At 48.5% G+C, this 27193-nt stretch overlaps 9 protein-coding genes across 9 annotated transcripts in view; 4 read left to right on the plus strand and 5 right to left on the minus strand.

Annotated features, from left to right (window-relative positions):
- Positions 1 to 1534: 1534 nt before the first annotated feature.
- On the plus strand, positions 1535 to 2301 carry LACBIDRAFT_334830 (uncharacterized protein; the record flags this gene model as incomplete). The annotated part of the gene is made up of 3 exons (XM_001889628.1): positions 1535 to 1749; positions 1946 to 2098; positions 2130 to 2301. 3 exons carry the CDS (start codon positions 1535 to 1537, stop codon positions 2299 to 2301), a joined length of 540 nt encoding a protein of 179 aa, XP_001889663.1.
- A 983-nt stretch (positions 2302 to 3284) lies between these two features.
- On the plus strand, positions 3285 to 3767 carry LACBIDRAFT_316224 (uncharacterized protein; the record flags this gene model as incomplete). Its single annotated transcript, XM_001889629.1, has 3 exons — positions 3285 to 3351; positions 3461 to 3540; positions 3594 to 3767. The coding sequence occupies 3 exons, from the start codon at positions 3285 to 3287 to the stop codon at positions 3765 to 3767; spliced, it is 321 nt and encodes a 106-aa protein (XP_001889664.1).
- Positions 3768 to 4408: 641 nt separating this feature from the next.
- Positions 4409 to 4591, plus strand: LACBIDRAFT_316225 (uncharacterized protein; the record flags this gene model as incomplete). Its single annotated transcript, XM_001889630.1, has 1 exon — positions 4409 to 4591. One exon carries the CDS (start codon positions 4409 to 4411, stop codon positions 4589 to 4591), a length of 183 nt encoding a protein of 60 aa, XP_001889665.1.
- Positions 4592 to 5578: 987 nt separating this feature from the next.
- LACBIDRAFT_334831 (uncharacterized protein) lies at positions 5579 to 6336 on the minus strand (the record flags this gene model as incomplete). Its single annotated transcript, XM_001889658.1, has 3 exons — positions 5579 to 5649; positions 5698 to 5876; positions 5924 to 6336. The coding sequence occupies 3 exons, from the start codon at positions 6334 to 6336 to the stop codon at positions 5579 to 5581; spliced, it is 663 nt and encodes a 220-aa protein (XP_001889693.1).
- A 1463-nt stretch (positions 6337 to 7799) lies between these two features.
- Positions 7800 to 12231, minus strand: LACBIDRAFT_334832 (uncharacterized protein; the record flags this gene model as incomplete). Its single annotated transcript, XM_001889659.1, has 13 exons — positions 7800 to 7855; positions 8043 to 8175; positions 8286 to 8824; positions 8877 to 9109; positions 9165 to 9642; positions 9702 to 9893; positions 9933 to 9993; positions 10276 to 11234; positions 11284 to 11473; positions 11532 to 11706; positions 11766 to 11824; positions 11878 to 12090; positions 12148 to 12231. 13 exons carry the CDS (start codon positions 12229 to 12231, stop codon positions 7800 to 7802), a joined length of 3372 nt encoding a protein of 1123 aa, XP_001889694.1.
- A 1051-nt stretch (positions 12232 to 13282) lies between these two features.
- Positions 13283 to 21901, minus strand: LACBIDRAFT_334833 (uncharacterized protein; the record flags this gene model as incomplete). Its single annotated transcript, XM_001889660.1, has 16 exons — positions 13283 to 13381; positions 13429 to 14730; positions 14784 to 15236; positions 15287 to 16821; positions 16881 to 17021; positions 17043 to 17379; positions 17475 to 17520; positions 17774 to 18308; positions 18363 to 18697; positions 18744 to 19257; positions 19411 to 19467; positions 19543 to 19711; positions 19853 to 21264; positions 21345 to 21357; positions 21448 to 21472; positions 21816 to 21901. The coding sequence occupies 16 exons, from the start codon at positions 21899 to 21901 to the stop codon at positions 13283 to 13285; spliced, it is 7059 nt and encodes a 2352-aa protein (XP_001889695.1).
- A 170-nt stretch (positions 21902 to 22071) lies between these two features.
- On the plus strand, positions 22072 to 22447 carry LACBIDRAFT_316231 (uncharacterized protein; the record flags this gene model as incomplete). The annotated part of the gene is made up of 2 exons (XM_001889631.1): positions 22072 to 22147; positions 22206 to 22447. 2 exons carry the CDS (start codon positions 22072 to 22074, stop codon positions 22445 to 22447), a joined length of 318 nt encoding a protein of 105 aa, XP_001889666.1.
- Positions 22448 to 22715: 268 nt separating this feature from the next.
- Positions 22716 to 24306, minus strand: LACBIDRAFT_334834 (uncharacterized protein; the record flags this gene model as incomplete). Its single annotated transcript, XM_001889661.1, has 5 exons — positions 22716 to 23373; positions 23427 to 23516; positions 23567 to 23851; positions 23929 to 24092; positions 24148 to 24306. 5 exons carry the CDS (start codon positions 24304 to 24306, stop codon positions 22716 to 22718), a joined length of 1356 nt encoding a protein of 451 aa, XP_001889696.1.
- Positions 24307 to 24678: 372 nt separating this feature from the next.
- The window catches only part of LACBIDRAFT_334835 (uncharacterized protein), a gene marked incomplete at both ends in the record, with an annotated part of 2815 nt that continues 300 nt past the window's right edge, over positions 24679 to 27193 (minus strand). The window contains 6 exons of the mRNA XM_001889662.1: positions 24679 to 26403; positions 26451 to 26588; positions 26637 to 26650; positions 26703 to 26734; positions 26828 to 27013; positions 27065 to 27136. Coding sequence (XP_001889697.1) covers positions 24679 to 26403; positions 26451 to 26588; positions 26637 to 26650; positions 26703 to 26734; positions 26828 to 27013; positions 27065 to 27136 — 2167 coding nt within the window. The remainder of the gene's footprint in view (positions 26404 to 26450; positions 26589 to 26636; positions 26651 to 26702; positions 26735 to 26827; positions 27014 to 27064; positions 27137 to 27193) is intronic.

Raw genomic sequence — 27193 nt, forward strand, 5'->3', positions numbered from 1 at the left:
CAATAGCACAAATAATAGACAAACATCTGACTCATGATGTACTTATTTATATTCTATATTATGTGATCTGTCTTTCCCACACCACCACTGCTGTCAGAAAAAAAGAAGAAAAAATAGTAGACCATTACTAATGGCCTGTGCACATTTTCCATTATGGAAATATATATAGAAAATCAGACAAAAAGAGGGGGAAAATAGATATATGGTCAATATGGTAATTAATACAAATACAGCCAGAAAAATAAGAAGGGAAATTCAATAATGCTAGAAAATTGAAAAATGGAAAATAGATATATGGTCAATATAGTGATTAATACAAATACAGCCAAACAAATAAGAAGAGAAATTAGAAAATTAGAAAATTAAAATTAAAATAATAAAGTATTGTTGAAAATATTGGGGTACAATATACAGGGTTTGTGCATATTTTCCAATATGGTAATCAATATAAATATAGGCAGAAAAATAATAAAAAATTCAAATGATATGTGATAATTTTGATGTACTGTTTACTTGGTTTGTGCATATTTCCAAATATGGTAATTAATGACAATATAGCCAGAAAATTAGAAGAAAAACAGAAACATAATGTACTATTATTGACAATATTGACCACTTCAGTCACCCACTGACTACTGACTATTAGTCATGTAATTTCAGTATATATTACATGACTAATAGTAGTACTGTATTTATTTACTGTACTGAATAAATCTACTGTATCTATTTTGTATTTCTAATCTGAAGTGTCACACAATTACCTGTCACACAACTGAATCTATTTTTTTGCACTAAATAAATCTTTCAAGTGCCAAGACTCTAAATTAAATATATTCCATGTTTTCACTCACTGGGGGCATTGGCCTATTTATTCACAGAAGATATTGAGAATAAATCAGAGATAAACTGATAAATTGTTCAGGGACAACATCAGCGAGGATATGATGAAGATATTTAAAATTTCTTCATCAATAACATCAGCATCTGATCACGGCATCAGTTGTGAATATAATAAAAATATCTTCCGAAGATGAAAGGCAGAGGATATGAAGAAGATATTGTGATCGGCGTCACGCCTCTCACGTGCCTTGCGGCTAGCGCTCTCTTCACTCGGGGCCTTCAATCTCTTCTATTACCTCGGCACTTTTATGGTGACAACCTCTTCATCTCAATGGGTTTATTCCTGAGGCTCACTTCTTTTCAGATTAACCCTGAACGTTCAAAATCTTTACCAGTGCAAAATTGAACCCGCTTTCCAGGAGACGTACAGGAGTGGTGCGAAAGTGCGTGAAGATTCTACCCACTGATAAAGATAATGGGTGTACACGTTCGGAAACAGGAGTGAGCGACTCACAGTGGCGGAAAGTCATGTTTTGTATCCGACACTGACGGACGATGCTGAGGTTCATCCCACACCAGTTTTGAAGGACAATTACAGTCACTTGAGATCGGAGCTATCTCTCTCTTCTGACAAAAAGGATGCAGACGACGACTCAGAAGGTCTCACGCGCCCCCAAGTCCTTCGGCGGAGTCGATGTATTCACCATTTACAGACTACTCGGCCTCGTCACACACCAAGTATTGGTCTGTCCTTCCCCATCTTTTGAACGCATTCACTGACTCCTCGACAGATCAGCAGGATGTCGTTCTAGCCATCACCATACTTATTACCATCGTGGCCATGTGGTACATCCTCCATCAGATGAACGTGGTCAAGCCGGAGGTCATCTATGCCAGACGGAAAGTGCGGTAAGCCTTCTTCCATATCATTGCCATCGGTTGCCTAAACTGTTGCCTTCAGCCAAAGAAGGCTAGCTCAAGGGTTCTCTCCGTATTCCGGAAATCTTTTAGAGAGCACCCTCGCTCTCAAGCCTAGTCTCCTAGAGATTCGGACTCCCAGATCCCTGTGACGCTGACCGAACGGGTTGAGATGCGATACCAACAGTGGGACAAGCATGGAAAAGCCGTCGGATACGCTGGGAGCAACATCCACACTCTTCGCAGGGGTTCCTGGAGACCTCGACACTAACCTGATTCGTCGTCAACCCTTATCAATACTTCACCGGGATATTACGGACATGGTCTGGAACCAACGGACGTGAGCTACCAAACACATCATCGACTACCAGCATCCTCAACCCCTGGGTTCTCCGCCTCCAGACGAAGGACGTCTACCGAATCTTAGCGGTTTCACGGGTCTTCGTCAAGGGCATTCTACACTCCTGGAAGCTGTACAAGTATCAGGATTACTTATACCCGTACCCTGATCCCATGAGCGATACCCTCGATTTAGCGATTTAGGATTAGGTAGTCTCATCTCATCTGGACATGACTTAACCTCCGTTTTTTCTGTAATACGCTAACTACTTACCGCTTTCTTGAGAATCAGATGTAATTTGGATAATCTTGTACATGAGTACTTTTTGCCATACGTATGTAATGAGGTTAGGACGACGTCCTCAACTTCGACTTGCACTGCCCTCAATTCGCTGCAATCCTTTGCTCTCGTGGACCTCCTTCGTGAAGAAGGGGTGTTCACTCGCACTCAACGATGCCACGCACCATTGCAACTGCCAAACGTTCGACAACAGACGTGACAGACCAGCGTCTCAACAGCGTCTTGAAGCCATTTGACCACGTATCTCAGGCCCTCACAGACATCGGTGCTTAGCGCTTAGCTCTAACTCGTTCTTCTTGACAGTGATTCATCACTCTCCGTAAGTCCTCTTGTAACCTCCTTTTCACATTTCCGACACCCAATTTATAATAAGGTCCGATTCGCACTAGTACTACTAGGTGGTTCAACACATTAATTAACCCAGAAGAACTATTCACCTTACTCGACACATTCCTATCCTTCACCGATGGCATGGCCTCCCCCTCAGGTCTGGAAATAGTCAAACTAGGCTCTGAGGCGTTCAAATGAGCAGCTTGTTCCTGCTGTGCATGCTTGGTGGAATACTACGAGGTTGAGAGACGGTGATGTTTCTGGGCTTGATGGGGAGGTTTCGAAGTGGGTTTTTGCACGGCTGGTGGGCGTTCTATTCGATGGAGAGGCTTCGTCATCAATACGAGCTCAAGCCGAAGTCGCCGCCTGTCAACTGATCTCATTGACACTGTCTGGACATTCCGAAGCTTTGTTAAGGCAAGCAACAGCAACACTGGAGGCGAAGTCGGCTTCGACGGCTGGAACGCCCAAGTTACTCAGCCTGGTAGCTGTAATCCACAAAATCGCGGTTCAAGACGCGAAGGCCATCGTATCAAATCGGGGGATGCAATAGGCAATGCGGCAGTTCTCGGAAAAAGAAGAGGATGAGGGTTCTGCGAGGGTCGTTGATCATGAGGAACTGAGTACGTGTTTTGTTCGAACTTTCCGACACTCCTTTCTAACGGTCGAGTTAGTACAATTGGTCTAATTGATGTCTGCATCCAAGCCGAACACTGTAGAGACTCTTTTTAGAGTTGTCATCAAAAAGTCGCCTATCAAGCCCCTCTGCACTCAAGCTTGCTGAGGGTGCTCTCCCGACGGCATCATCAAAGGTGCACTTTCCTCTTTCCCATCATTAATCCCTCTCATCCTCATTCTTCTGTAGCCATTAATCATAAACCGTCTTCCACAAAGCACAATTCAGCACCCGCATTTCTCCAAACTCTCCTCCTCTCCATCGTCCACTCGAGACGGATCATCTCCCCGCTACACACCCTCGTCCACCTCCATCCCACAAACACATGTCAAGTTACACATATCGAGCCTCTCGTCCGTGTGAATCGAGGTATAATGTTCATTGAAACACCAAACGACGCCATCTGGGAAAAATCAAGCACTTCCTCAACATCACCCATCACCTCTGCATCAAGGCTTGAACCGCATCAAGCGCCTTGCCAGACTCCTCCCCGCTACCCACCGCCCAAACAATTTAGAAACTCACAACTTCATCGTCGTTTCGAAGAGCTAGAATATGGATAGACTCCCGACCTTTGCTTGGTTGGGCAAGTGGCGAAGAGGGGCTGCTGTGTGACCCCATCTTACTCATCCTCCTTTTTGGACACAGGCTCGCAGAATCCCCGCCCACGTCGGCGATATCGTGGTTAGAGATGTTCCGCACCAACATCTTCCACTCGTCTTGAGGATGTTGGTGAGTAAAGATGCGGGTATGAGGGAGGTAGTGCCCCTCCGTTGCGTTGTACAAACATATGGCTACGGCGGATTTACAAGTACGCCTCTCAAGAACACACTCTCACCCTCTTTGTACGAACCATATCCCGTCTACCAACATACACCGCCCTCCTCCTCGTGCACGCCCTTCGTGTGCTTTTCCACCCTTCTCACTTCACTTACCCTCTCATCGCGCGATTCCTTTTATAACGCCCGGATTTGGATACGGGGGACGTACCGCTGCTTTATGGGATGTTGTATAGCAGCGACAGCGAGGGATGGAAGAAGGAGCGAGCGTGGATCGTAAGGATGCTTGCTGATAGAATGGTTGGGACGGGTTATTGGAGGGTGTTGAGGAGAAGGCATGGGTGGGATTTGCTTGCTAGATTGTGGCAGCGTGAGGACGATGCCGGGACGAGGTTGGGGATACTTTAGGTGAGTGATTCAATGGGGGGAGGTTGCATAAGGATGCGTTGCTGATGTGCGTTTGGCGTAAGGTTCTGGCGAATCTGATGTGTAATCTGCAAGCGGTCATGTCGCTGATCTTGACATCTGCGCTGCTTTCGTGGATTGAGATGCAGTTGCTTTCAGGGACGAAGGATCGCGTGGGGTGGTGCAAGATCTTCAAAGGCGTCCTCGTTTTTGTCGATTTGAAAAAGCTGGATGGTGCGTTGGGAAGCGAGTGGCGGACGACGATATGTCGTTGTCTTTTGAGGTTGTTGGATGATAAAACTTCACGTATGTTTCTTTTCCGCTCCTTGATTGGGTTCAGGAGTCTTGATGTGTGGTACATAGATGCATACTTGCCACTTGTGCTTCCTGTTATTCCGAGGTTGTCGAGCTTGGAGGGAATGAGGGCTGTTGGGTGTTTGGAGAGGTTGATGACAAAACAAAGTTAGAGGTTACGTCCTCAAGACTCTTACCCGTAAGTCCTCAACCGCAATTGCAACCATTACATCTCGCCCACGACCTCCACTCCCCATTCTCCCTCTCAGATCCATTATCGGCATGGGGCTCGCGCGTTGAGATGACGTGGCGCGCAGTTACGTCGGATAAGAGGACGTTGGAACGTTGAAGGTCGTTTGAGATGGGCTGTCAAGTCGGGTTGTTCTTTGGCGTGGAAGTTGGGGAGTGGGTCAGGGTGGAGTGGCTGATTAGAAGACGTATCTCGTAGTCAACGGAATGGAAGTACAATATATCAAATTCGCCAGTTGTCTATAATTCCGCCTCTCGCTTCCTCTCAATTGCAACGAAGTCGAAAATGAATAAAAGCTGCACGTCAGAATTGAACTCGCTCTCAGCCTATAATTACCGTGCACCAAATGTCATGATCATGATTAATACAGGAATCAAGTTAACGCGATAACAAAACGGCGTCGCTACATCTACGGAAGAAAGCTCGAACTGAATGACCGCATTCCTCTACTCCATCGTATAACGGCCATCCGTTTCGTAGATTACAGTGTGCTTGACGGAACCGTTGGGGGCGACGACTATAGAAGTTTTAGTTATAATTGTAAGGGAGATAAATGAGGCCTTACAGTTGATAGGCGTCAAGTCTTGAAGATCGAGCTCGCGGTCGTAATCGGAGAACATCTCCGTACGTCCATCTTCAAAAATGTGGGCTGTCCAACATTGAAAAAAATAGCGTTTGCCGCCCTGGACGAACCCAAAAACTGTCGAGTGACGTTGACGAGTCCTCGAAGTATGGAGGCCGTTGCTGAAGGATGATTAGTATGCAGTATGGGATCAAGGGTAAGAACTCACAATATGACGACCGCCCACTGATGCTCGCCGAAAGAAGTCTCTACGTTGTTCTTGATTTTCCCAACGTTGCACAGAACGCGCTGAATTTCTTCGCTGCGCCGGGGCGAGTTGGTAAGGACGTCGCCCTTGAGAAAGAGGTTGGTTTTCATTGTTTCTGAGGCGTTGTTGTGAATGACAGAGGTTGATAGGGTGGTGCGAGAGAGGCGTGCAAATGATGGGAGTGGGAGAGATCTAGAGTTGGACAAACAAATGCATATCAATTTTGCTGTGAACAACAATCGTCTAAATCCAGCGAGAATCGACAACGGATGGGAGATCCCGTGCTTGTTTTCTTGCGGGAAAGCGATTGCCGGAAGGGTGTGTTGAGGCCTTCCCGAAAATATGTTTTCTGTACCAGATGGATCTGGGTACATTCTTTTTCTCCTTCCTCCTCACTCAGAGCTCCTTGATGCAAGCTGAAGTGTCACATCTTGAGCAGCAGGTGAAGCAAGTTTACCATGATCCTGTGTTTGGAAAAGACAACATTGAAGAAATATCGGGTGAGTGGTTGGGGTACCGTGAGCGTCCAGCGCCCGGCCTTTGCAGCTCAATAGCTTCCACCCCCGTAGGGTTGGTTTTTCACAAACGGCCAGTTTAGAGAGAAGATGTGTGCGCGTGAGATCATATTGGGAATTAAATAGAGCCAGCTGCATGAATAGCCGTCAGCGACCGCTCATTTTGATTAGGAAATAATGTAAATTCATCTGACGTTTTCATTAACTTCATCGCCAATGTGAGGACTCGGACACGATACGCTGGGACACCGTGCAGCATTTTCGTCCTTGGGAAAGAGTTTGCAGGTATGAAAACCAGTGTTCAAACAAAGGCGAGCTCTACATCTGTGCCTTCGGATGTTGTGATCTCGATGGCCTGGCCATTCACTTGGAGTGACTGGAGATCTATCCATCAAGACAAAAACAAACCCCCCTCGTCATTTTATCCTTCCTATATTGATCAGCAACAGCGCGGATCTCATCCCTCAACAACCCGAGCTCCCCCTGCCGACCCCAATCTGTGCCTTCCATCAGCACCTCCCTTCTTCCACCTTCGGAGAAAGTTCTTTCAGACCTTTGGAACCGTGCCCTCTTGAAGGCGTTTGCAAAGCAACATCTCTTTTCTCAACATCTCTTTTCTGCCAGACAAGATTTGTGGAATTTCTGGAGCTGTCCAAGGACAAGATCAGCCCGTTCGCGGCCATGCATAGATCTTGCGTCACGCGTCCTCGATTTCCACCTCTTCGGTCAAGAACAACAAAACATCGCCTTCATCTTCAACGCGATGAATCATGGGTACTGGCCTCCACGTCGTAGGGTTCTAGCTCTTGCGTGTAGAAGACCTCCATTAGATGTAACCGACCTGGGACTTTGGCAAGTGGGGCTGAGCCGTTGGAGCGTATAGGCTGAAGTAATTCTGGAATCTGACGGCATCGAGGGGGGCTGGCATGAGAATGATTTTGAGGTCAGACCGCCTCTTGGCAACACCTTTCAACAGACCCATGAAAATATGTGATATGTAAGTCTGGATAGGCAACGAATTGCGGGATTCTAATAGAGTTGTGGTCAGACGAGGGCTTTAGCATGACGGGATTCATTATGCGCACTAGGTGTCGTCTTCCCCGATCCTGTCTCGCCGACTATTACGATGGCTTGGCTTTCGCCGTAATTTATGACACCAGGCCAGATTTGAGAAAGTCGACACAAACTTTTTGAAGGTTGACAATTTGATCTAGCCAGCTTTTTCTGAGCGTCTTTAGTCGATGCATGCTGGCTCCAAGGTCTGTATGGGGCGCTGCAGTAAGCAGAAAATGTTCGCGCGCAGCTACAGCGCTAGCCGGGGTTCATTCACCATTATAATGAGGACGGTTGATGTGCACCGTGGGAAACTCTTCAAAACCTATTACGTTTATGTACAAAAATTTTAAGTATATACTTATATAAGGACATGTGAAAGCCACCAAAGAAAATCGCAATTGATTGGGTGTTTAATTTCTGCGCCTTTTCCCCGGAGGTGCGGAAGCTTCGCGTGTAGCTGACATCCAACCATATGTCAATAAATTTACCTAACAACGCGACTGACTTACCTGATCTTTTCACGGGAAGTAGGTCATCACTAGCTGGCTCAAAGTCTTCGTCCATGTCACCAGTGACTTCCATTCCATCTGCCTCTGATTGCCAATCACCCGGTTCGAGCTTGAACGGTGAATTCTTCACAGCCTGAAAATACAATCTGTCTTGGCCAGTCAACCCCGAAAGATCGACTGCCATGTCACTGTCAGCCAGACGTTGGTGGCAGCGTAAGGAGCATCCTCACATAGACAGCGTACATCAGTCTTCGGATGGCTGAGAGCCCTGACTTGATAGCTGATTGTTTTTGGCCATGAAAAACTGTCCGCCTCGTTGGCCATGGCCATCTGCTCGCGGAATTCTCGGGGAAACCCCTTGTAGAAAAGGGCGATTTCCCTCTCAAACTTTTCCTTCGTACAATCCTTTGCTCCACCAATACTTTCCCTCAGAGACATGAGCTTGAGATCCACCAGACACCTCAGTTGCCGACCCAGATACTTCCACCAGAGATCGCGCACACTGTCGATTGATCTACCGCTGGAATCCAGAAGTTCATATTTGGTAAAGACATGTAGCAACATTTCTCGGCTGATCTTCCGTGCAGCAATGCACTCCAAACGGTGGAGGGGCGACATTCCTGGATCAGCTGGGCGGGAAGAGTCGGAATTGCCTGTGGACGACGCAACCTCATAGGTCGATTGATCGACAACATTAAGCAACTCCATGAGAGCGCAAAACGACAAGAGATCCAAAACACCTTCCCACATCGTAACATCCGGAACATGGGCAGCAAAACGGGCTACAAAAAAAGGACTGTAAGAGAGTCAGATCGCGTTTAAGAGAGAACATACCCGAGCCTCTATTTTCGCCAAGAACAATATTTGAGTGCCAAAAGAACCCCAGCCGTCGGAGAAGAACGCGTGAAGCAGCGTGAGTAGTATTTGTCAGATGCCCCCCCGAAGTAAATGCACGATATAGTGCGACAGCCGTTTCCCTGATGGAACCGCTAGAATAGAAGTGTCCCCCGTGGCAGATCGCATGGGACACTGTCAGAACCCAATGAGGAGTATTAGGTGGCATATACCTGTGGAAAGTCATTTTTGTGCTGTTCTCCTCTTGTCGCAAAAGATATAACTCACAGCCGCGTACCAGGAACCAGGAGCATGGCTTCCACAGCAAATATATGGGCGTTCGGGCCCTCCATATTATAGTGTTCGACTGAAAAGATATCCGTTCTGGAAAAGGCATCTGGATCACCCAAAGGGCGTGCCACCAGCCACAACTTCTCCCCAACCAAAGGTTCGACAAAGGTACCAAAGCCATCTGAATCTATATGCCAATAGTGGATAGCATTTGTGTTGCCGGCCAATCCCCAGCGGACGTCGCGACTGGGGAAATGGGAGGAGGAAGCGTTGCACCAAGCAGTGTTTTCAGTTGCGATCCAGGCTGCGAGGTCACTGGCAATGCCATCAGGTTTCGCATCAGCAACGGCGAGGGGAAAATTGAGGGCATTCAAAGTGCGACCGTCGCGCGAACTTGCGCTTGCTAACAGATGCCTGAGAGTTCCAAATTTTAATCTGACGTTATAATCGCCGTTCTTGGCTGGGATCGATTGATCTGAAAGAAATATCGTTATAGTCGGTGCGGGGAATTTGAATAATAACAAGTGGCCGCACCCTGCACGTCAACGGGCACATCAATCCCACCAATTTCACTCATGCCGTCTTCATCAAAAGCAAGACCATCCGTTGGCAGACCAGTAATGACGAGAACCTTTTTTCTGCGCATTAAGTCCTGTTTTTGACTATGACTCATTTTTTTGAAGTCGTCATGTGTCGATATCCAAAAGATTGAATCGTCCGGTTTTGCTATGTGAAGGGGCAGGCGCGGTCCTTCAGGAGACACACAGGTATACTGCTGCAAAACAGAATTCCACACTGCGTCAAAGTGACCCAGGTCTGATTTTGCCTACTCAAATTGTCAGGTAAAATCCATGAGACATGTATGAAAGTGAGATGCTGACATGAAAGGATGGTATGTAACTGGTCGATCTGTCTTCATGTGGACCGTAAAGCAAGTACTGCTTGGGGCTTTTGTATTTCTGATACGGAGAGTTAGCCCCAAGCCATGAGCGTCCAAAATTAAAGAGCTAAGTACCCGGGTGATCTTGTCAAATTCCAGGGTTAGCGGGGGTCGAGGCGCCTAGCGATGGTTTATAAAGCTTCGAAGTAAATCAACCAGTTAGCTCACCGCTAGGCGCTCCATTTCAGCTTCATCGATAGGCCATTCAGAGACTGACCCGATCCCCGTTATGGTAGTAATTTTCCTTTCGCTTTTTGTGCGAGTTTTGCGGCCAGGGCGGCCCAAGCTCTTGCCAGCATTTTTCTTTCCCTTGTCTGATTCAGAGACTGACCCGATCCCCGTTATGGCAGTAGTTTTCCTTTCGCTTTTTGTGGGAGTTTTGCGGCCCAAGCTCTTGCCTTCGTTGTTCTTTGACTTGTCTGCAACTTGGGGGAGGACATCTTCGTCGGAAGATAGGTCAGATAGATCACTTAGATCTCCAGATGTGCCCTCGCTGCGGTCGTCAGCGCTGCAGCCCAAAGCGCCATTTCCGGCCATCTGAACGCCAGTGCCACAACGTTCTGGTTCATGCTGATCACCATTGGAGCGGCCGCCGCCAGGGCCGTCGTCCAAAGCACCATTTCCAACCATCTCACCGCCAGTGCCACAACATTCTGCTCCGGGATTGTGATGCTGATAATGATCGGGGGGGGCTTCGGGTGCTTGATCGCCACCGTGACGGCTGTCGTCCACCGCACCATCTTCAACCATCCGATAACCAGCGCCACAACATCCTGGTTGCGCATTGTGATCACTATGGTGGCAGCCTTCGGGTGCTTGATCGCCACGGCTGTCGTCCACCGCTCCATCTTCAACCATCCGATCACCAGCGCCACAACATTCTGGTTCGGGGTTGTGATGCTGATCACTATTGGGGCGGCCTTCTGGTGCTTGGTCGCCGCGGCTGTCGTCCACCTCACCATCTTCAACCATCCGATCACCAGCGCCACAACATTCTGGTTCGGGACTGTGATGCTGATCGCTATTGGGACGGCCATCCTCCGTTATCCTCAGTGGCCAAGATGGAGGAAGCTCTTGGATATCGATATCGTCCAATGCCTCTAGGTATCTCATTTCCTTTCTCTCCGCTAACAGGGCGTCATTACAAAGTAGTAGGAGGGGACTTTTGACACATACCCGCGTGGAACCATTGACGTTCACTTTTTGTAACACCGCCCAGCTTCTCCCATGGAACCTGCGCAAGAAAGGTTACCATAGCGGAATGTCCTGTTTCTTTTCCCTGCGCTACCAAGAAAATAGCACGCCAAAGATGTTTTTCGATGCAACGTAAGAGATCTGGTTGCATATTTCCTAAGGCTCTCCACATCTGAGGTTAGAGGTTGCGTTAGCCCAGCTAATGACAACGGCCTTACGAAAAGACTTACTAAGAAGATTGAGTATCGGTCGTAGTCGCGACTGCACAACGGCACTCCAGTGATAAGTCCCAAGGGGGACAGGAAACCAGCCACGTGAATTGGTAGATTTAAACGATGGAAATCCTTGATAGGTTGCCGAATTACGTCAATGTCCAGAGCCCCCAAACTCTCTAACGGTTTGTGACTGAGAGATGCATCCATTAGCAACTTTGAAGGATCCACGCAGTGTGAGAGTAAACATACTCTGCCTTTGTCAGGAAGTCAATTACATTTTCCTTATTACCGGCATCCGACCAATATCCCTAAACGCCGGCAATTAGTTGGCATTGATTTCAACCATATACATTGCGCCTACCTTCCAAATGGCCCTCAACAATAACCCAGCTGCCTCGATGTTTGTGATCGAGATCAGTGCTTTTCCGTGTTTCAATTTAGAAGAGATCGATTGCAGCAAGCTGAGGTCAACGTTCGCCGCCGAATGACCAGGGTTGCCTTCTCCACCTAGGGTTAACATTTCCTCTCGAAAACTCTTCAATGCTTCAGTCCAATCTGTCATTTTTCCCCAGCCCTAAAAGGCTGTAAGCATACGCCGTTTCGAACTCGTTGCATACAATGAACGACCAACCAAACTTGGCCCGCACCCTAGGACCTTGCGCCTGTTGTATTTGGGAACAAAACGGATTCGTGGGTCATCTTCAAGGATAATCATGACTTCAAACAATCGATAAATCAAAATGGTTCGAATGAAATAGAACTTGAAAGGTGGATAAAATGGTTGTAGAATCGGAGTTGTCGTAACCTTTCGACAGGGTACTTGATCCTCATTGAGTCTTATAGTCTTTCGGAATGAATGGATATTATCCGCGTTTTGCCTGGTCGATATATCTCGTTCAATTCTGGCCAAAACTGAGAGAAACTCCTAGGTGATAAGTTATTTCCAAGTCAGCAGTGCATGTCCGAGAACGAGTGATGATGGTGAGATACCCTATTTGGATGGTCTGCAGACAACGACGACCGCAAATCTGAGGAAAGGACGATGTCGTCTACTTGCCAAGGACACGTGGATATGATTGCTGAATTTCTTCTGAAGGGCTCAGTACCTGACATTCTGGGTGGCTTCACGAACACTTGATCTAGCCTGGATGGACTGGTGGCAAGCGAATATGCGAAATTCAGTGCCATGTTAGTGGGTTCGAAATTCTAGGATACTTATGTCATTTTGGTAATGGTATGAGCCGGCGCCGATCTAGATCTTGTGGGTCCGTAAATATATGGGGATCCGCATGGAACAAGCAAAGGTCCCACGCGTACGGCATGTACATGTTGGTCCCTGTTGGCCTGCTAGCGCTGTGGACGCAACCTCATCATACTGTCGCCAAACCCAAAGCAAACACCCACGAAGGGATCCAGCAATACCAGCAAAATACCAGACTGCCTATCTCGCGGTGCTGAAGCCTCAGCGTCGAAACCAGGCGAGTTTCAAGCACTTAAGTGGGCTTGAGCCACGGCAGTGACTCGGGGACATTGGCGCGTTAAAAACAAAGCCCCTTTAGTTTTGCTCTTTCCTTACGCAGCCTTACGCACCCATTGGATATATAATGTCATGTTTTTTTCTACGCTTCTGAGATTTATGTAGTGTATGCGCCCACGGCCAGCAGGTACAGGCAGTGGCACATTCGCATACTACTGTTCCAATAAATACTGCTATTTAAATTTGTGACCCAGTGAAGGAAAGTAAGTATACGGACTCGAAAGTGAAACTAGGGCTGATCCACGGGAGCAGTACTAGTCTGTTCATCATTGCTGAAATTCGTTCCCCCGGCATGAATATCTTCAGATAGTTTGAAGGACAACATGAGCTGCGTACAGTCAGTAATGCAGATACCAGGTGCGGTATCGGACGTACCCGATCGATTGGTAGGGCATGGATAAGGTATTTCTGCCCATCGCTGCGCAGATTTGTCATGGCAAAGTGTGATACAACCTGTTCGAGCATGATAAGGTGGAGTAGTCTTGGCACCTTCTCACATAGATACCCCCCCGCGAAACCGAACCTGACATACGGGTCGATGCTAGGATCGATCCTCTGGTGCTCTCGAACAACCAAGTAGAATGTTTTGATTCCTTGATAGACATGCTGGAAGATTTTCTCGATCCTTCCCGTCTTGTGGAGGTCATGAGCGTGCGGTGAGACACTGCTACTCCCCCTAAAAATGATTGCACTATCACGGAATGATGGAGATGCGCATGTTCCATATGACACGCCGCGTCTTGCAATGCGATTTAAAGAGAAAGCCTCAGCATGGGGACGGACTGCATTGCCGTTCAACGGATTACTTCCTAAGATGCCACATAGAAGCTGGTATGGTTCCCCACTGAGCGTGAAAGGCGCTAGACTTGAGTCTGCGTAATCAGGTAGCGTAGGATCCAGCATGCTTGCAAGGCGGAAGCCACGGATGTCTTCCTGCTCAATTGCCTTTATGCTTTTTACCAGCTCCATGACATTTTGGCGTACCGCTTCGTCATCGGCAAGAATCGCACGAAGATTAGCTGTTCGGGATGATACCTTCATGAATGTTGTTTCCAGATCGCCTGTAGAGAGAGAGGGGGGGGGGGTCATGATCAGCGACAGGTACTGATCAATATGGAGTGAATATGCACCCAATTTTTTATTAGTGTTCAGTTGCTGCAAAAAATAGATATATCGTTCATAGAAGGGCGCGCTGTGTGAATGGACAGGTCCAAACAGGTCCATAATGTCGCCAAGGTGAAGCGCCGCGTGAACAGTAGGCTTGATTGAGACATCTGGGAAAAGGGTCGGGAGTGCGCTTGCATAGCGAGAAATATGAAAATTATAGGCCCGAACTTGATTTTTGGAAGAAACACGCATGTTGGCAATGCGTACCGCAGTAGCCAGGTCCATGAAATTTTGCAGGAGTTCTGCTTTGCGGCCAGTTTCGTCCTTCCACAGTCGGATTAAGGTGATGGGTAAATGAACCGTGCAAATCACCCGCCAGTTGTCTGCGGTAAGCTTCCCCCGTTTGGCAGTGCCCCAGTTGCGAGGCACCAAACCGACCCATGACGGAAGCTGTGTGAACGCCATATCTTCCCAGACGGCCTCCATGACATCGCTACCCAAGACAGCTCGAGAACCAACTTCAGGTTGGGTGGACGAAAGTTTGGCGGTATTTTCCGGGTTATTATCTATCTGGAAATAAGTTAAAGAGTGGGCTTCGTCAATGAGATAGAAGTATAGCTTACGGCGGATATGACGGCCTGGAACAACTGAGATTTAGCTGTGTTTCTTTTCTTTAGATTGACGTGGCCGTGATCAATTCCCAAAAGCTCGCATAAGTAAATCAAAACAGGATTATTCGCATAGGTGTACGCTTTTTTCCTTGATCCTTCGAGATCATCCTTATCGATGAGATGACGAATTACTCGTGCGACACGCTTCGGGTCGACATCATCTGCAGCGACTCCAGTATCAACGGTCTCTGGCTCCTCATCGAGAAAATTTTCTTCGCCGCGGGGAGAGTGGGGGCCAGCGGATTCCTGATCACTTTCACCAGTTTGTTCGATGTTCTCTGCTTCCGTTGAACTCCTCGGGCCGTTCGCTGCTGTTACTCCCTCATCGTTAGCTTCCGTCGTGCTCCCATCCATAGTCAGTGCCGAGGATAGAAATGCAAGTAATTCAGGATTTGATCCCTGTCGCTGAATTGAACATTAATATTGCTATCGACCTCAATTTCCAAAAGACATACCCAATGATGTATGTTCCTGGCAAGCACCCATCTCGTTCCAACTACCTTTGTATGACCAGGGCCCTTGACGTCGTGCTCCACGCAAAATGTGTAAAGAACTTTGCGATTGAAATCCAGGAGCTTGTAGAGAAGTTTCGGATGGTTTTCTTGCACTAGCTTTTGGCACTTGTCCAGAGCCTTGATGTCGTTTTTCGAAGATACCAACGGATCTTTCGAAACCCAGGGTCCTGATACCGTTCCGTCCCCCCCTTTTGTATCTGGGTCAATCTGAAAGTTGAGCCGGAGGTGATTTTGAATAAGGTTGAGATCAAGAGCATGCATAGAGTCAATTATTGCATACAGCGTCGGATCCCAATACGGGAGATCAAAGAGAGCGGACCAACGCAAGCCTGTGGCCTCGAATATGGCCTGCTGGTGCTTTTCGCACGAGGCTTTTTTCCATAGCTTTGCAAAAAATCGAATATGGTCCGAGTTTTTTTTCGGCCACTCGGCCCGATCAAAGACCTCGATGTCGTCAAAGTCAAGGTCACAAAAGGTGCAGAAGTAATGAGCCGTCGTTGAGCCAGGAAGACCCATGACCTGACGAAGAGCCAGCATATCTGCGATGACAGGCACGAGCATAGCCTTATATAATCTGCCAAATTTATACTTGAAGGTTCGAGAGAAAAAAACGCCTGGATCCCAAAATTCAAGCATGTCGTTCACAACCAACTGGATATATGGGTTGATTTTCTCATTCGATGGTTTTTCAGGACCCTCTATCACCCCTGCAAAAAAAATGTTTTCCTGAAGGTACCGCAGGTGTTCGGGAAAATTGAGACAGACGAGCCAAATTCCAGTAGAAGAGATAGTTTGTTTGGCCGTCTTGCTCCCTAATGGATGGAAGGCATCGGTCGCAAAGCTGAAGACTAAACGCCCTTCTCCAGGTGCACCGGGCAAAAACGGTTGACCAGTTGAATCTTTCAAGTTTTGAAAGACCCGGGAAAGCCAGATATCATCGATGGGAGCATCGGGATCCGTGATGGGCCCCCGAGGTGCACTTTCAAAAGTATCTTCAATTCCCTTGCGAGATAGGAGACGGCCCACCCAAGATTTCAAATCTTGGTGAAGATAACGCCTACAGGGCTTGAGAATTGTCAACTCCGGCCCCAAACGATGACTCATCCAGAGGGCTGCTCCACATGCAGAGCTCGATGGAGTTTTCGTGAATGTGCAATGAGAGACGGAGGGATGGGCGGGGTCTGAGGGATTATCCCCAGGGTTATAGGGATAAAGAGAATGACACGAGGGACAAGAGAGGAAGGAGCGGGTAACGCTGTCTAGCCGAAACTCGGATGAAGCTGAGCGGGGATCCTTAGGAATCTGCTTCACTATATCTGGCGAGGTTCCAGCCAATTTGAGTGTATCTTGAATGCCGGCAAGTAGTGGGCGAAGCGCTCTGCGAGGAGTACGGTAGATGTACTGCATGACAAGGGAGACGAGCGATACCGCTTTTACGATGGGATTCTGAGGGCCGCGTTTATGGAAATGGATTTCTGGAGAAAATATGGGACACATCAGTCCGAGCTAGTGATGTAAATGTACTGGAATATACCAGTATTCACAAGGACTGCGTCGAGGGAATGGGTATGCCTTTGTTGCGCCCACTGTAGCTCTTTTTGTCGATCCATCTGTTGCAGCTCCTCGCGGATATGGTCCATGAGAGCACGACCATCAGATCTGAGCTCCATACGAGCTAGCACAGTGAGAAGCTCACAGAGCCGATTCTCATTGTCGAGATAAGGGGAATTGACTGGCAGGTTAAGGAGGGCATGCGTGCCCCAGTTTGGCCTCGAGAGCTGGGCCTCTGTTGGCGGTACATATTCCCCGTGTTGCATGGGATCATTGACGAACTTGAGAGGTGTGTCAGGATTTGAAACGGGGAGCTCAGATCTCCAAATGACTTCTTCCTTGACAATCTTTATCCACTCCGACAAGCTAAGATCGGCCACGACTTGGTTTTGCGTCGGCGGCAAGCCGGACACCGAGGAGCTAGTTACAGAGATGTGGGAGCGTCGACGACCGTTGCGCGTCCATAGGAGGCGATTGTCATCCTCTTTGTGGTTGTCCCGCGTTTGACGAGAGACACGATGCCCCACTCCTTCATAGAGACCGGTGGACGTATTGTAAACCGTACAGTGCGACTTACACCTGCATATGACGACTTTGGAACGTTTGGATGATCCAGCACTGTGCTGCATTGGAGGTTTTCAGAGTGGGCTAGGTTGTGCTGAGATCTAGAGGCTGTAAACACGGGCCGGTGATGATGTATCATGATCAAGCACCTCACGTAACGGCCTTCTTAATTCAATACGTCCAAATAGAAAAATCCATACCTCAGCTTTTGATGATGACCGGTACCATGGCCAGTCTTCTGTTCAAAATTTCGCCACATCTCTACGGTCGCTTCAGTTGAGGACGCGTGGACATTGTTCGAAACTAAACTACTGGACATGAGCTAGTTCGTCAATTGTAGAAAACATGTCTAAACCCTTCTTCGTCAATTCCGACTTTCTCTTCAACTCCTGCTCCCGGCCCTTCGTCGTCAATGACTCAAGATACTCGTCTTCTTTTTGGAAGCCATGTTCAACCCATCTAAATAGTGAACCAGCAGTGTACTGCGTAAAGGAATACCTGCGCTCGTCTGGCCCAATGGGCACATTTTGGTGATCCACGGATGCCGAAGGAATCAAAATGCTTGATGCTGGTGGAAACTGAATGATGAGGCCGAGCTGCCAGAAGATAATGTGGCCCCTGAGCTGTGGGTTGTAGTTCCCAAGCGCCGTTATGCCGCACCAACCATGCCAAAGGTTTGCAAAGTCTTTGTGCTTGAAGCAGACGGTTTTTGGGCCGAAGTTGAAGGTGGCTGCAGCCCATACGCCGTTAACAAAATTGAGGAACAGTTTCGGGTCATGCTTGAGTAACTTGTTGAGGGCTTCCACGTAATAGGCATGAAGTTTTGGGGCCCACGTCCCGAAGGCTCCTAGTGAGGCCAATGAAGCTCAGATCGGTTTGAACGCCGAAGGGTGCAACTTACCGGTCACAAACCCAGAAAATCGAACGAACGCCTCATTGGCAAGCAGTTGCTGGAGAATTAGCGTGTTATGCAAAGAGTGGCAGAGGTTCCCAGGCCGAGTTTGCCCGCCGCCGTGAGATATACCGACACCGAGAGCAGGAAATCGACCACGGCGGTGTACCTTCTCTTTGGAGCCAAAGGTGAGTCTTGATCTAGCATCTTCCAGGGCTTGGCAGGCTAAGTCATTTAGTCGCTGCCACTCCTGAGAAACCCCCGAGCAACCAACGTCATTGTCGGGGCGACCAACCAGAACAGCAATCACGCGACGCTTCCGATCGATGATTGGGAAAGTGGTCCTAACACGAAAGTCAGGGGCTGACGGAGGAGCGCATCGGGCCATACCTTCCGTCCCATTGCTTGAGCTCGAGCCCAAAGGAAGACTTTGGCTCAATGAGGATCTGGAGTGGGAGTATCCTTCGGCCACCCCTCCCAGACCCCCTGGAGCCTACATAGCCCGTGGATGCAGCGAGGAGTCGGTTTTCGCTGTCCACACCTAAGGGAAGGGCAGAAGATGGTTGAACGTGTTTGCGGCGGGTGGATGCCCGTGGCTCGTATATGGTGACCTCATTATTTAAATTCTGGTGGTCTTTCTCCTCCTTGCGCCTCTTCCGCCGGTTGCCATGGCTCTGACGCTTGGCGTGGTTTGACTTGGTCGGACGGACGGGGCCTGAGCCTGGCTGGTCCATTGAGGAGATGAAGTCTGTGGGAGTCACTTCCTGTGCGAGGAGAGTAGGAGAAGGCGGCGCCGATGCTTCCGGGCTTGTGAGAGGTGAGCTTGAGCCAAATGGGTCGCCCCCATTGCACACGTCTTGAAAGGTTTGTAAGACAAGGCTATCGAAGTCGAGATCACGATTCCCTGGTAGAATGTAAAGCGTGTTTCTATATGGGAATGGGAGTATGTTAGCCTCATATTTATAGCTGCCGCCGCTCAAGGGGCTTCGCGCCGGGCACCATCTATTGGCATTGAATGATGCCCCGAAATAATCAATCCTGCAGATGTGACTCTCACAAGGTTGGACTTCAAACACGTATTCCCGGGCTCGAGTATTCGCGCTGAAGGCAAAACCTTGCAGGATACAAAAGCGGATTCGAACTCGCCGTACGTGGGCATGAATTGAGGAATGGGGGGGAAATTACGTACTTTTGGAGGTTTTCAGGCGCGTCCATTCCGCATAACCGGTCGCGCAAATTCGAAAGGGTGGGCTTAATGGACCATGTCTTCGGGGAATATGGTGAGGCAATGGCTGTTGAAATTTTGCAAAAATTTTGACGCGCTTCTGTAGGGTGACGGTCACAGTTCTCACGTGACACTGCATGATCGTCCACATGACTCATGAGCAGACTCAGCAGAGTCAAGTACTATTGTGACTTTGATTCGATGCTAGAATGAAACGTGTATATATGCTGCTAGCTACTCAAAGTAGGGAGGTCATTTGGTTGGGGGCTCTGACAGGCATGACCTGCTGGTGGAAAATGAATTGGCACGGAACGCAGGGCATCGGCCGCTCGTGAACGATGACTCGGCTAGCCACTCCTTCAAGGTTTGTTGCCTGCGGTGAATAGACTAAAACCGCTTCCAGCGAATTGCACAGAGGACCACGGCCACCCTCCAAGCTGAGCACATCCATCAAACAAAGAATGGTTTCTTTTCCAGGGCCCTCCATTCTGAGCAAGTTGAGAGCTGGTACGGTTTCCAGTACCTCCAACCAAGAGGGTTCCTCGATAACAACGGGGAAGTGGAGGGTTAGCATAACCACGTTGAGGAACAAGTGAAGGAGATCAGAGAATGGAAATAAACCATCTTCAGCGTCGGAAACCAGGAGACAAACCGTGTCTTCGCATACCATGAGCGCTTCCATCTCTCCATGCATAATCTCCATAGATTGAGCATGTGAAAGGAAGGGAGGAAGAAGAGGAGGTGTAAACATTGACTTGAAAAGTGGAGTGGTGAAGGGCTCTTCGGGCTGAAGTATAACCAAAGTGGAGCTGGGATATTTGAGGTGGAATAGCAAATCTCCTGGATTGTCTGCACAGGTAATCTCTCTGAAATTGATCTGGCTCAGGTGGTTCAACAAAACTCCCTGGGAGCGGGTGCCGGCTTTATCAGTTGACGACAACGGTCCCGCCATCAAGAGATGGAGCTCAACGAGGCCCGGACAACCGTTTAGGGCTTCGATAAATTCACCCATTGTCCACCGCAGTTCCATATATCGCTGATCAGCCAACGATAGATGTGTGAGTTGAGTAAAGCAAGCAAGAGGCCAGGCATGAACTCCAGAGAAGGAGAGCCTCTTCAATTCAGGCAGGCAGCGGCCTTGAAATGTGGAATCAGGAATGATGCCTTCCCCTTCCCCAGAAATGTGCAAGTTCGTGAGGATTGGCGCAGGATGGGCGAGGAAAAGGAAATCTTCAGATGTATGATCCATTTGCATGGGGACGCCGTAGAGGCGCAAAGATTTAACACGCGCTAGGTGCTCGGACAGCTCCTGGAAGAGGGGGTTGCCCTGAGAGCTCTCGTCAGAAAGGTTTAGATGGACATGTAATGGAGTTGCACGTGATCGTTTGAGAAAGATGCTCATCATGCGTGGAGCGGTATTAGAAGAACAATCCGGGACATATATGTATGCCCATAGCGATGGGCAAAGGAGGGCAACACAGTGCCAACGACGGCAGACCAAGGTAACGTCGATCCACCGGTTGATCCCACGATCACTGGGAATATCTTCCATGTGGGCCTGGGGGAACTCGAGATCATAGACAGTTGACATCAAGATGTCGCGCAAATTCTCAAAGATAAGCCCCAACGCTTCTGGTGGAAGCGTGGCGCTATGATCGCCATCATGGTGATTGGTTTGCCAGAGGACTATCGGAGGCATATAGTATATTTAGTCTGTAAATCTACGTTGGTTTAACCGTCACCGAAGAAATAAAAAGTAGGCTTACATTTGAGAGGATTCTAGAATTAAGAACCAAGGATCCGGAGAGATCTAGATCAAGAGGTGTCTGACGAGTTATAGGGTTTGTCCTTGTAGATTTCGGAGCTCACCGGTAAACGGTACCAGTCAAAAAAGCTGAGGTATGGATTTTTCTATTTGGTTGTATTGAATTAAGGAGGCTATCCCGTGATGTGTATGTTCATAACGATACACCAACTCAAAACCTCGGCCTCGCCTTCGAGCTCCGCTCACCTCTACCAGTCGCTAAGTCAGGAGAAGTTTTCGGCGTCGTTTCACCTTTCTCCTCCAGACCACACTCATCCCAGACCAGGTAAGCGCACCGTTCTTCATGCACCGCATGCTCATTCAAATGAACAAGTGATCCCCACCGGTACCCGAGGCCTTTACCTTAAACTCCTTATAATCACTTTTCATTTGGTGAGGCACCTCTCATATCAGACGTCGCCTGCATTCTTACATTTGTCTGGTACAGACGTTGTCTTCCAGACAGTAAGAGCTCTCGTAAGATTCGACTGGCTCACCACCGTCACCAGCTGCCCTCATGTTGACAAGCGCAACAGACGAAATGCGAGCGTGAATGCATGGGCCGATTCGGTGCTGCTGCGCGCTTTCTAGAGGAAGGTCTGCCCTGTTTTTACCACGTTTGGCTCCTTCTGAGCTTAGCCTCCCATACTCACTCAAAGTTCGACGGGTACCTCGTGCGAAGGTTTACTATGGCCTTTGTTCTTGGGACTATGCTTGATCCTGCGGCGTTGACTGTTACTTTGACGATGCAAGAGCTCATTCCACGTACGTCCTCCTCTTCTAGATCTTACGTCTATTTTTGACGACTGACGTGAGGCAGTAGTCCCACTTGCCGTTATTATCCTCGAACGTGACGTCCTACCGGCTTTCTACATTCGTTACGCAATATTACCCATCCAGTACGCATTGTCATCTCGTAGCCCCGTAACGAAGTATACATGCTCACAACCCCAACGCAGAGACCATACGCGCGGTATCGCTACTGGGCTTCTCACAACCATCAGCAAAGTAAAGTTACCAAGCCTGGACCTATCAACCTCATCCACCCGGTCCCTCCCTAGGTAGACACCGCCCTCCAATTCTTACTCACGTATGATGGGAATGACGACGTATCCATCACACTGCCTCTGCTTGTGTCGTAGCGGCTTTCTGCCCAGTTTCAAGGCATGCAAGAGACAAAAACAATTCAACCATGTATACATTGTACATTGTATATATTGACGACTTTCAGTATATATGAGCTCAGAACCTGTGCAATAAAAGTGAGCAGCAAATTGAGCAGATCAACAATGTGCGTCTACCTGACAACCATGTTGGTACCACCTTCTCTGCCCTAGTTTTCATCGTCGGTTATCTCTTCCATCGTTACACGGCGTCGACGAGATCTAGAACTCGAAGGTTGGCTAGCACCAGAGGGTGCACGCCACGGTACGCGAGCGCTGGCGGATTGCTGAGAGTTGGCAGATTTACGGGCTTCGTCTGCGAGACGTGCTAATTCTGCAGCTTGTTCTTGAGCAACTTTACGCGCCGCTTCTGCAGCTTGCTCTTCCATTTGGCGCTTTATTTCGTTGTCCCGTCGTCGCCTGACTACCCACGATGTGGTGAGATATGCTGGATCATCATGAGATGCATCAGCATTCCGCGAAAGCGTGTAGCTGGCGTGTTTCGGATGGATGATGGTCCCTGTATCCCGTTCGTATGAGGCCGTACAATCACTCCAGCCGTCCTTATTGTTGCTTCCCGTAATGTACTGCCAGACCCAGTATTTATCCGCCTTTCTGTTGGTGTGGATCCAAACGTCTCCGACATTCGGAAAGCCTTCTACTTTCTTTCCTGTACTTCTTTGCAGCGCAGCTACGGCAGCCTTGTTGGGCTTTGAAAGTTCGGTTTGAGAATATGTCAACGCATATTTGAAGGTTAGCTTGGGTTTGATTTTCATCGACAACTCCTTTGTGTGGACACCGCTTGGAGGATCAAAGACGATGGCAAGACTATAAGCAGGTATCAAAGTGAATTATGACGGATCAACCCTAGGATACCATACCTCGGTTCCTTTGTCATATTTGGCGAGTCATCGTCCACATCCATAGGTTGGGGTGATTGCCTTGATGACGAGAGTGGTGCTTCCTCTGTCCTAAAAAAGTTCAGAACATATAGCAGATATAGTGACTTTAAGGCAGTTACTTGGATGAAGCGCTCCCCGAAATGGGCCTTCCTGCAACAGGAGCCCTAATTGCGCTGATCTTATCAGCTATCGCGCTTATGGGAAACTTCGAATGTGGCTTGAGACTCTCGACCATCTTTTCTAATGATTTGCTCGAACTCTCTTCAGACAGTGTAACCATCAGCGACGCTGATGTAGCAATATCAGTCGCATCAGCGGTGCAAGTTGTTGTCAGAATTTGAATTATCTCGTCTTCTAGATCTGTGTGGAGGCTCTCTTCCATGCGAAGCTCAACATTTCGAGGCCTAATAAATCAACAAGTCAGCGTACATTCACGGTCCAGCGTTGCGGTTTGCATGCTGGCGTTGGAAACGTTACTTACTCCTTGTTCATGACCTGCGATATCGATGCTTCCACAGGTGTCTCATGTTGCATTGACGGCGTGATGGCACTGTGGGGAAGGTGATTGACGGCTTCTGTGCTTGAAACTCTTTCATGAGCATTTGAGTCCATTAAAGAGAGGTGTCCAAAATCCATGGTGAATGTCTAATCATAAAACGCATGAAATAGTCTATTGTCCGTACCAGCGTAGCTTACTTACGTCTGGGTCACCGATCCGGCCAGAAGGGAATGGCGGGAACCTCGCTGGACGGTCCTTTCCTGGCAAAGAAACGATGTCGAGGATGACATTGGGGACTTCCGGGCCACTGAATGAATTGGTAGAGGGAAAATCGGGGTCGTTAATAGTACTGAGACGCATTGCGCTGCCGTAGCTATAGCTAGTGCTCGTAACTGAAAGAAAACGCTCTGTACATGTTGGTTCTAGATCTATCTATATATATGGCCACAAAGCGCCCCCTTTTAAATTTGATCAACGGCATGCAGGGCGAGATCAGATCGTGACTGGCACTTGGCATCACTGATATCATGATCAGTGCTATCAAGATCGTGAAAACATAGGACTAGTACTCCTACGTAAAATACTAGCTATATATACTTAGTACGTACTCCGGAATCAATATGAAATGAAATTTAAGGCCTAGGCCTACGAATTCGAAGGTGAACATGAGAGAATGAAACTATACGAGTCATGATCAATAGACTGTTAATGAGGTGGCATGAGGGTCATTCTTCAATATTTCGAATCCACATCCTCAGATTTGATATTGACCAAGTCCAATTCCTCGTCCGCCTTCTGCTCCAAGTCTCCCTCAAGCTCCAAGTCTCCCTCAGGCTCCACGATCATTACGTCGGACTTCAGGGCCTTTTCCGGGCTTGTCTCGTTGTATTCAGCGGGGCGCGTGAGTTCGGCGAACAGGCAAAACACGTAGTGGAGAAGGCGATAGGCGTAGCGGAGAAGGTGATAGAACTTGTTGATATGGGGAAGAAAGCGCAAAATTTGCAAGCGAAGCGAGAAAAGGCAGAGCAGAATAGAGCAATAAAACATGTAATTCGTGCTTGAGCCTGAGTTCGCCGTCTCTGGACTGGTCAGCTTCGGAGGGGGGGCAGGGCCAGGAAGAACTGTGGGCCTATTTAGGTCTGTTGTAATGGTAACCGATTGTATGGCTGTAACTGTGACGGTTTCCGTGACAGTGCAGACCACGATACTAACGGCGGGAGATTCTGTTGGCGACGGGACATGCGTACATGCCGTAGCCTGAGTGATGCCTGCTGCCCTGAGCTGAAATTCTTCCATGTATCTCTCGGGTGTCAACCTGGTGGTTGGCTCGAGCAATCCGACTTTCTCAGGATCATGATCATGCGCAATCACTGTAGGTTGAGTTGCTAGCGCGACTTTCGGCTTTAGAAATTGGGCAGTCTCGGAATCATACGCAACCGCAGTGGGTTGACTTAGCAGTGGGAGGAAAGGGTCAAGAGCTTGCTTCAAATTTGATAGAGATTTCGAAGAGATGTATGGGTAACCGGCTGCAATAATCCAGGCGACCAGGGCCGCTGAAAGAATAGCTTTTAAGGCTCTCGATACCCTCCGAGCCGTGGAAAAGTGTTGGCCATGGTGCGAATCATTCTCCGATGATAGCAAGTCATTCTCCGAATTGAGTTGGCCACTACGCGCTGTTGGAGAGGAGTCCTCCTTGTCGGTGGTACTAGTACTTGAAGATACTTGATTGGAAGTGACGGAAGGAGCCTGGGTAACTTTCAAGTCAGACATGTTGGTTGATGCGGTTGTGGGGGGGAGAGTTGTAGTGGCAGAGGCGGACGCATTAGGAATGACGGACACATTAGGAGTGACGGACGCATTGGGAGGGATGAACGCATTGGGAGGGATGGACGCATTTGCAATTGGAGGGACGGATGCGTTGCGAAGGACTTGGTCGGAGGCGTTGCGAAGGACTTGGTCGGAGACGTTGAGAGAGACGTCGGACACATTGAAACGAACCTGGTCCGAAGAGTTGGCAGAGGCATGGGTGGAGGCACCAAAGGAGTGGTTGGACAAAGTGATAGGTTCCTGATTGGGTGCGGATGCGGCGTTGACGTGGCCTGACGACGAAGTGGAGACCTCCGTGGGCGCCATGAGCGACCTATCGTCGACCTGATTGGGTACCACGAGAGGCTCCTGATTGGATGTCGTGAGGGGCACTTCAGTGGGAAGGACTTGACTAGACGCAATGGAAGGCATCTGGTTAAGCGCCATGATGGGAGGTACTTCATCGGGCACCATCATGGGAACTGCCTGGTTGGACGCCATAGGAGGCACCTGTTGGACAGCAGACGTAGGGATCTGGGCAGACTGATCATTGGGCAAGGCGTGAGAGAGCTTCGACTGTTGGTTGTGAACGATCCGAGATGGATCTTTGTTAACCATCGCTTGTGGTGGCGTGGTTGGCACATCCCCGTGCTATTGGAAGCTGATTAAATGATATCATCATATGAGGAAGAACGTACCCTCGTCTCGGCCTCCTTGACATCATCTTTGTTGGTAAGGTGACGTTTAAAGTGGACAGAAAGAACGACATAGTAAAGGTTCTCCCCTTCTCCGTCTGCGTAGAAAATAATTGGCTCGCTTCTGACAACACCAAATGCCTAACAGCCTGGTAAGCTAGGTTGTTTATGGCACAAGATAAGACTCACGAGTCGTAATGATGCTGGACAGAGGTCAGTAAGTCTTTATCGCAGTGAGTCAGAATGAAGACTCACAGCGGATCTTAACTTTGTCCGTTCTCAGCAACCTATAATTGTGCGCAGATCTAGCCTCCCACCCGCCCGCAGGTTGGCCAGCGGAAGGGCGATTCTCTACGAATATCACTTTGCCGTCAACACACCCCGCGACCACAAAGTCTTCTCGCATGTACGCAATGTTGGCTATACGATTGGATTTTGATTTTCCCAAAAAGTCATAATACGTGGTTCCCATATGTTTCCGTTCTTTAAGGGAATAAAAATCTATTCCGCTGACCAGGTTTGTCACAGCGATTTCGGACCTCGAAGGCGATAAAGCAACGCAACCACTAGAAGAGGTTTTGAGAGTTCAATCTGTGCCTCCAGAAAATAAAACTTACATCTTATTATAATTACCAATGGGCGCATCCATTTTCCAAAGAATTGCGTACGGATCCTTTGTTTGGATAACCCTGATTATAGCAACATCAGGCTACAATTTAACCTGAAACATGGCAGGTGAGCTACAC

Source organism: Laccaria bicolor, genomic scaffold (assembly GCF_000143565.1).
Source record: "Laccaria bicolor S238N-H82 LACBIscaffold_70 genomic scaffold, whole genome shotgun sequence".
Lineage (NCBI taxonomy): Eukaryota > Fungi > Basidiomycota > Agaricomycetes > Agaricales > Hydnangiaceae > Laccaria > Laccaria bicolor.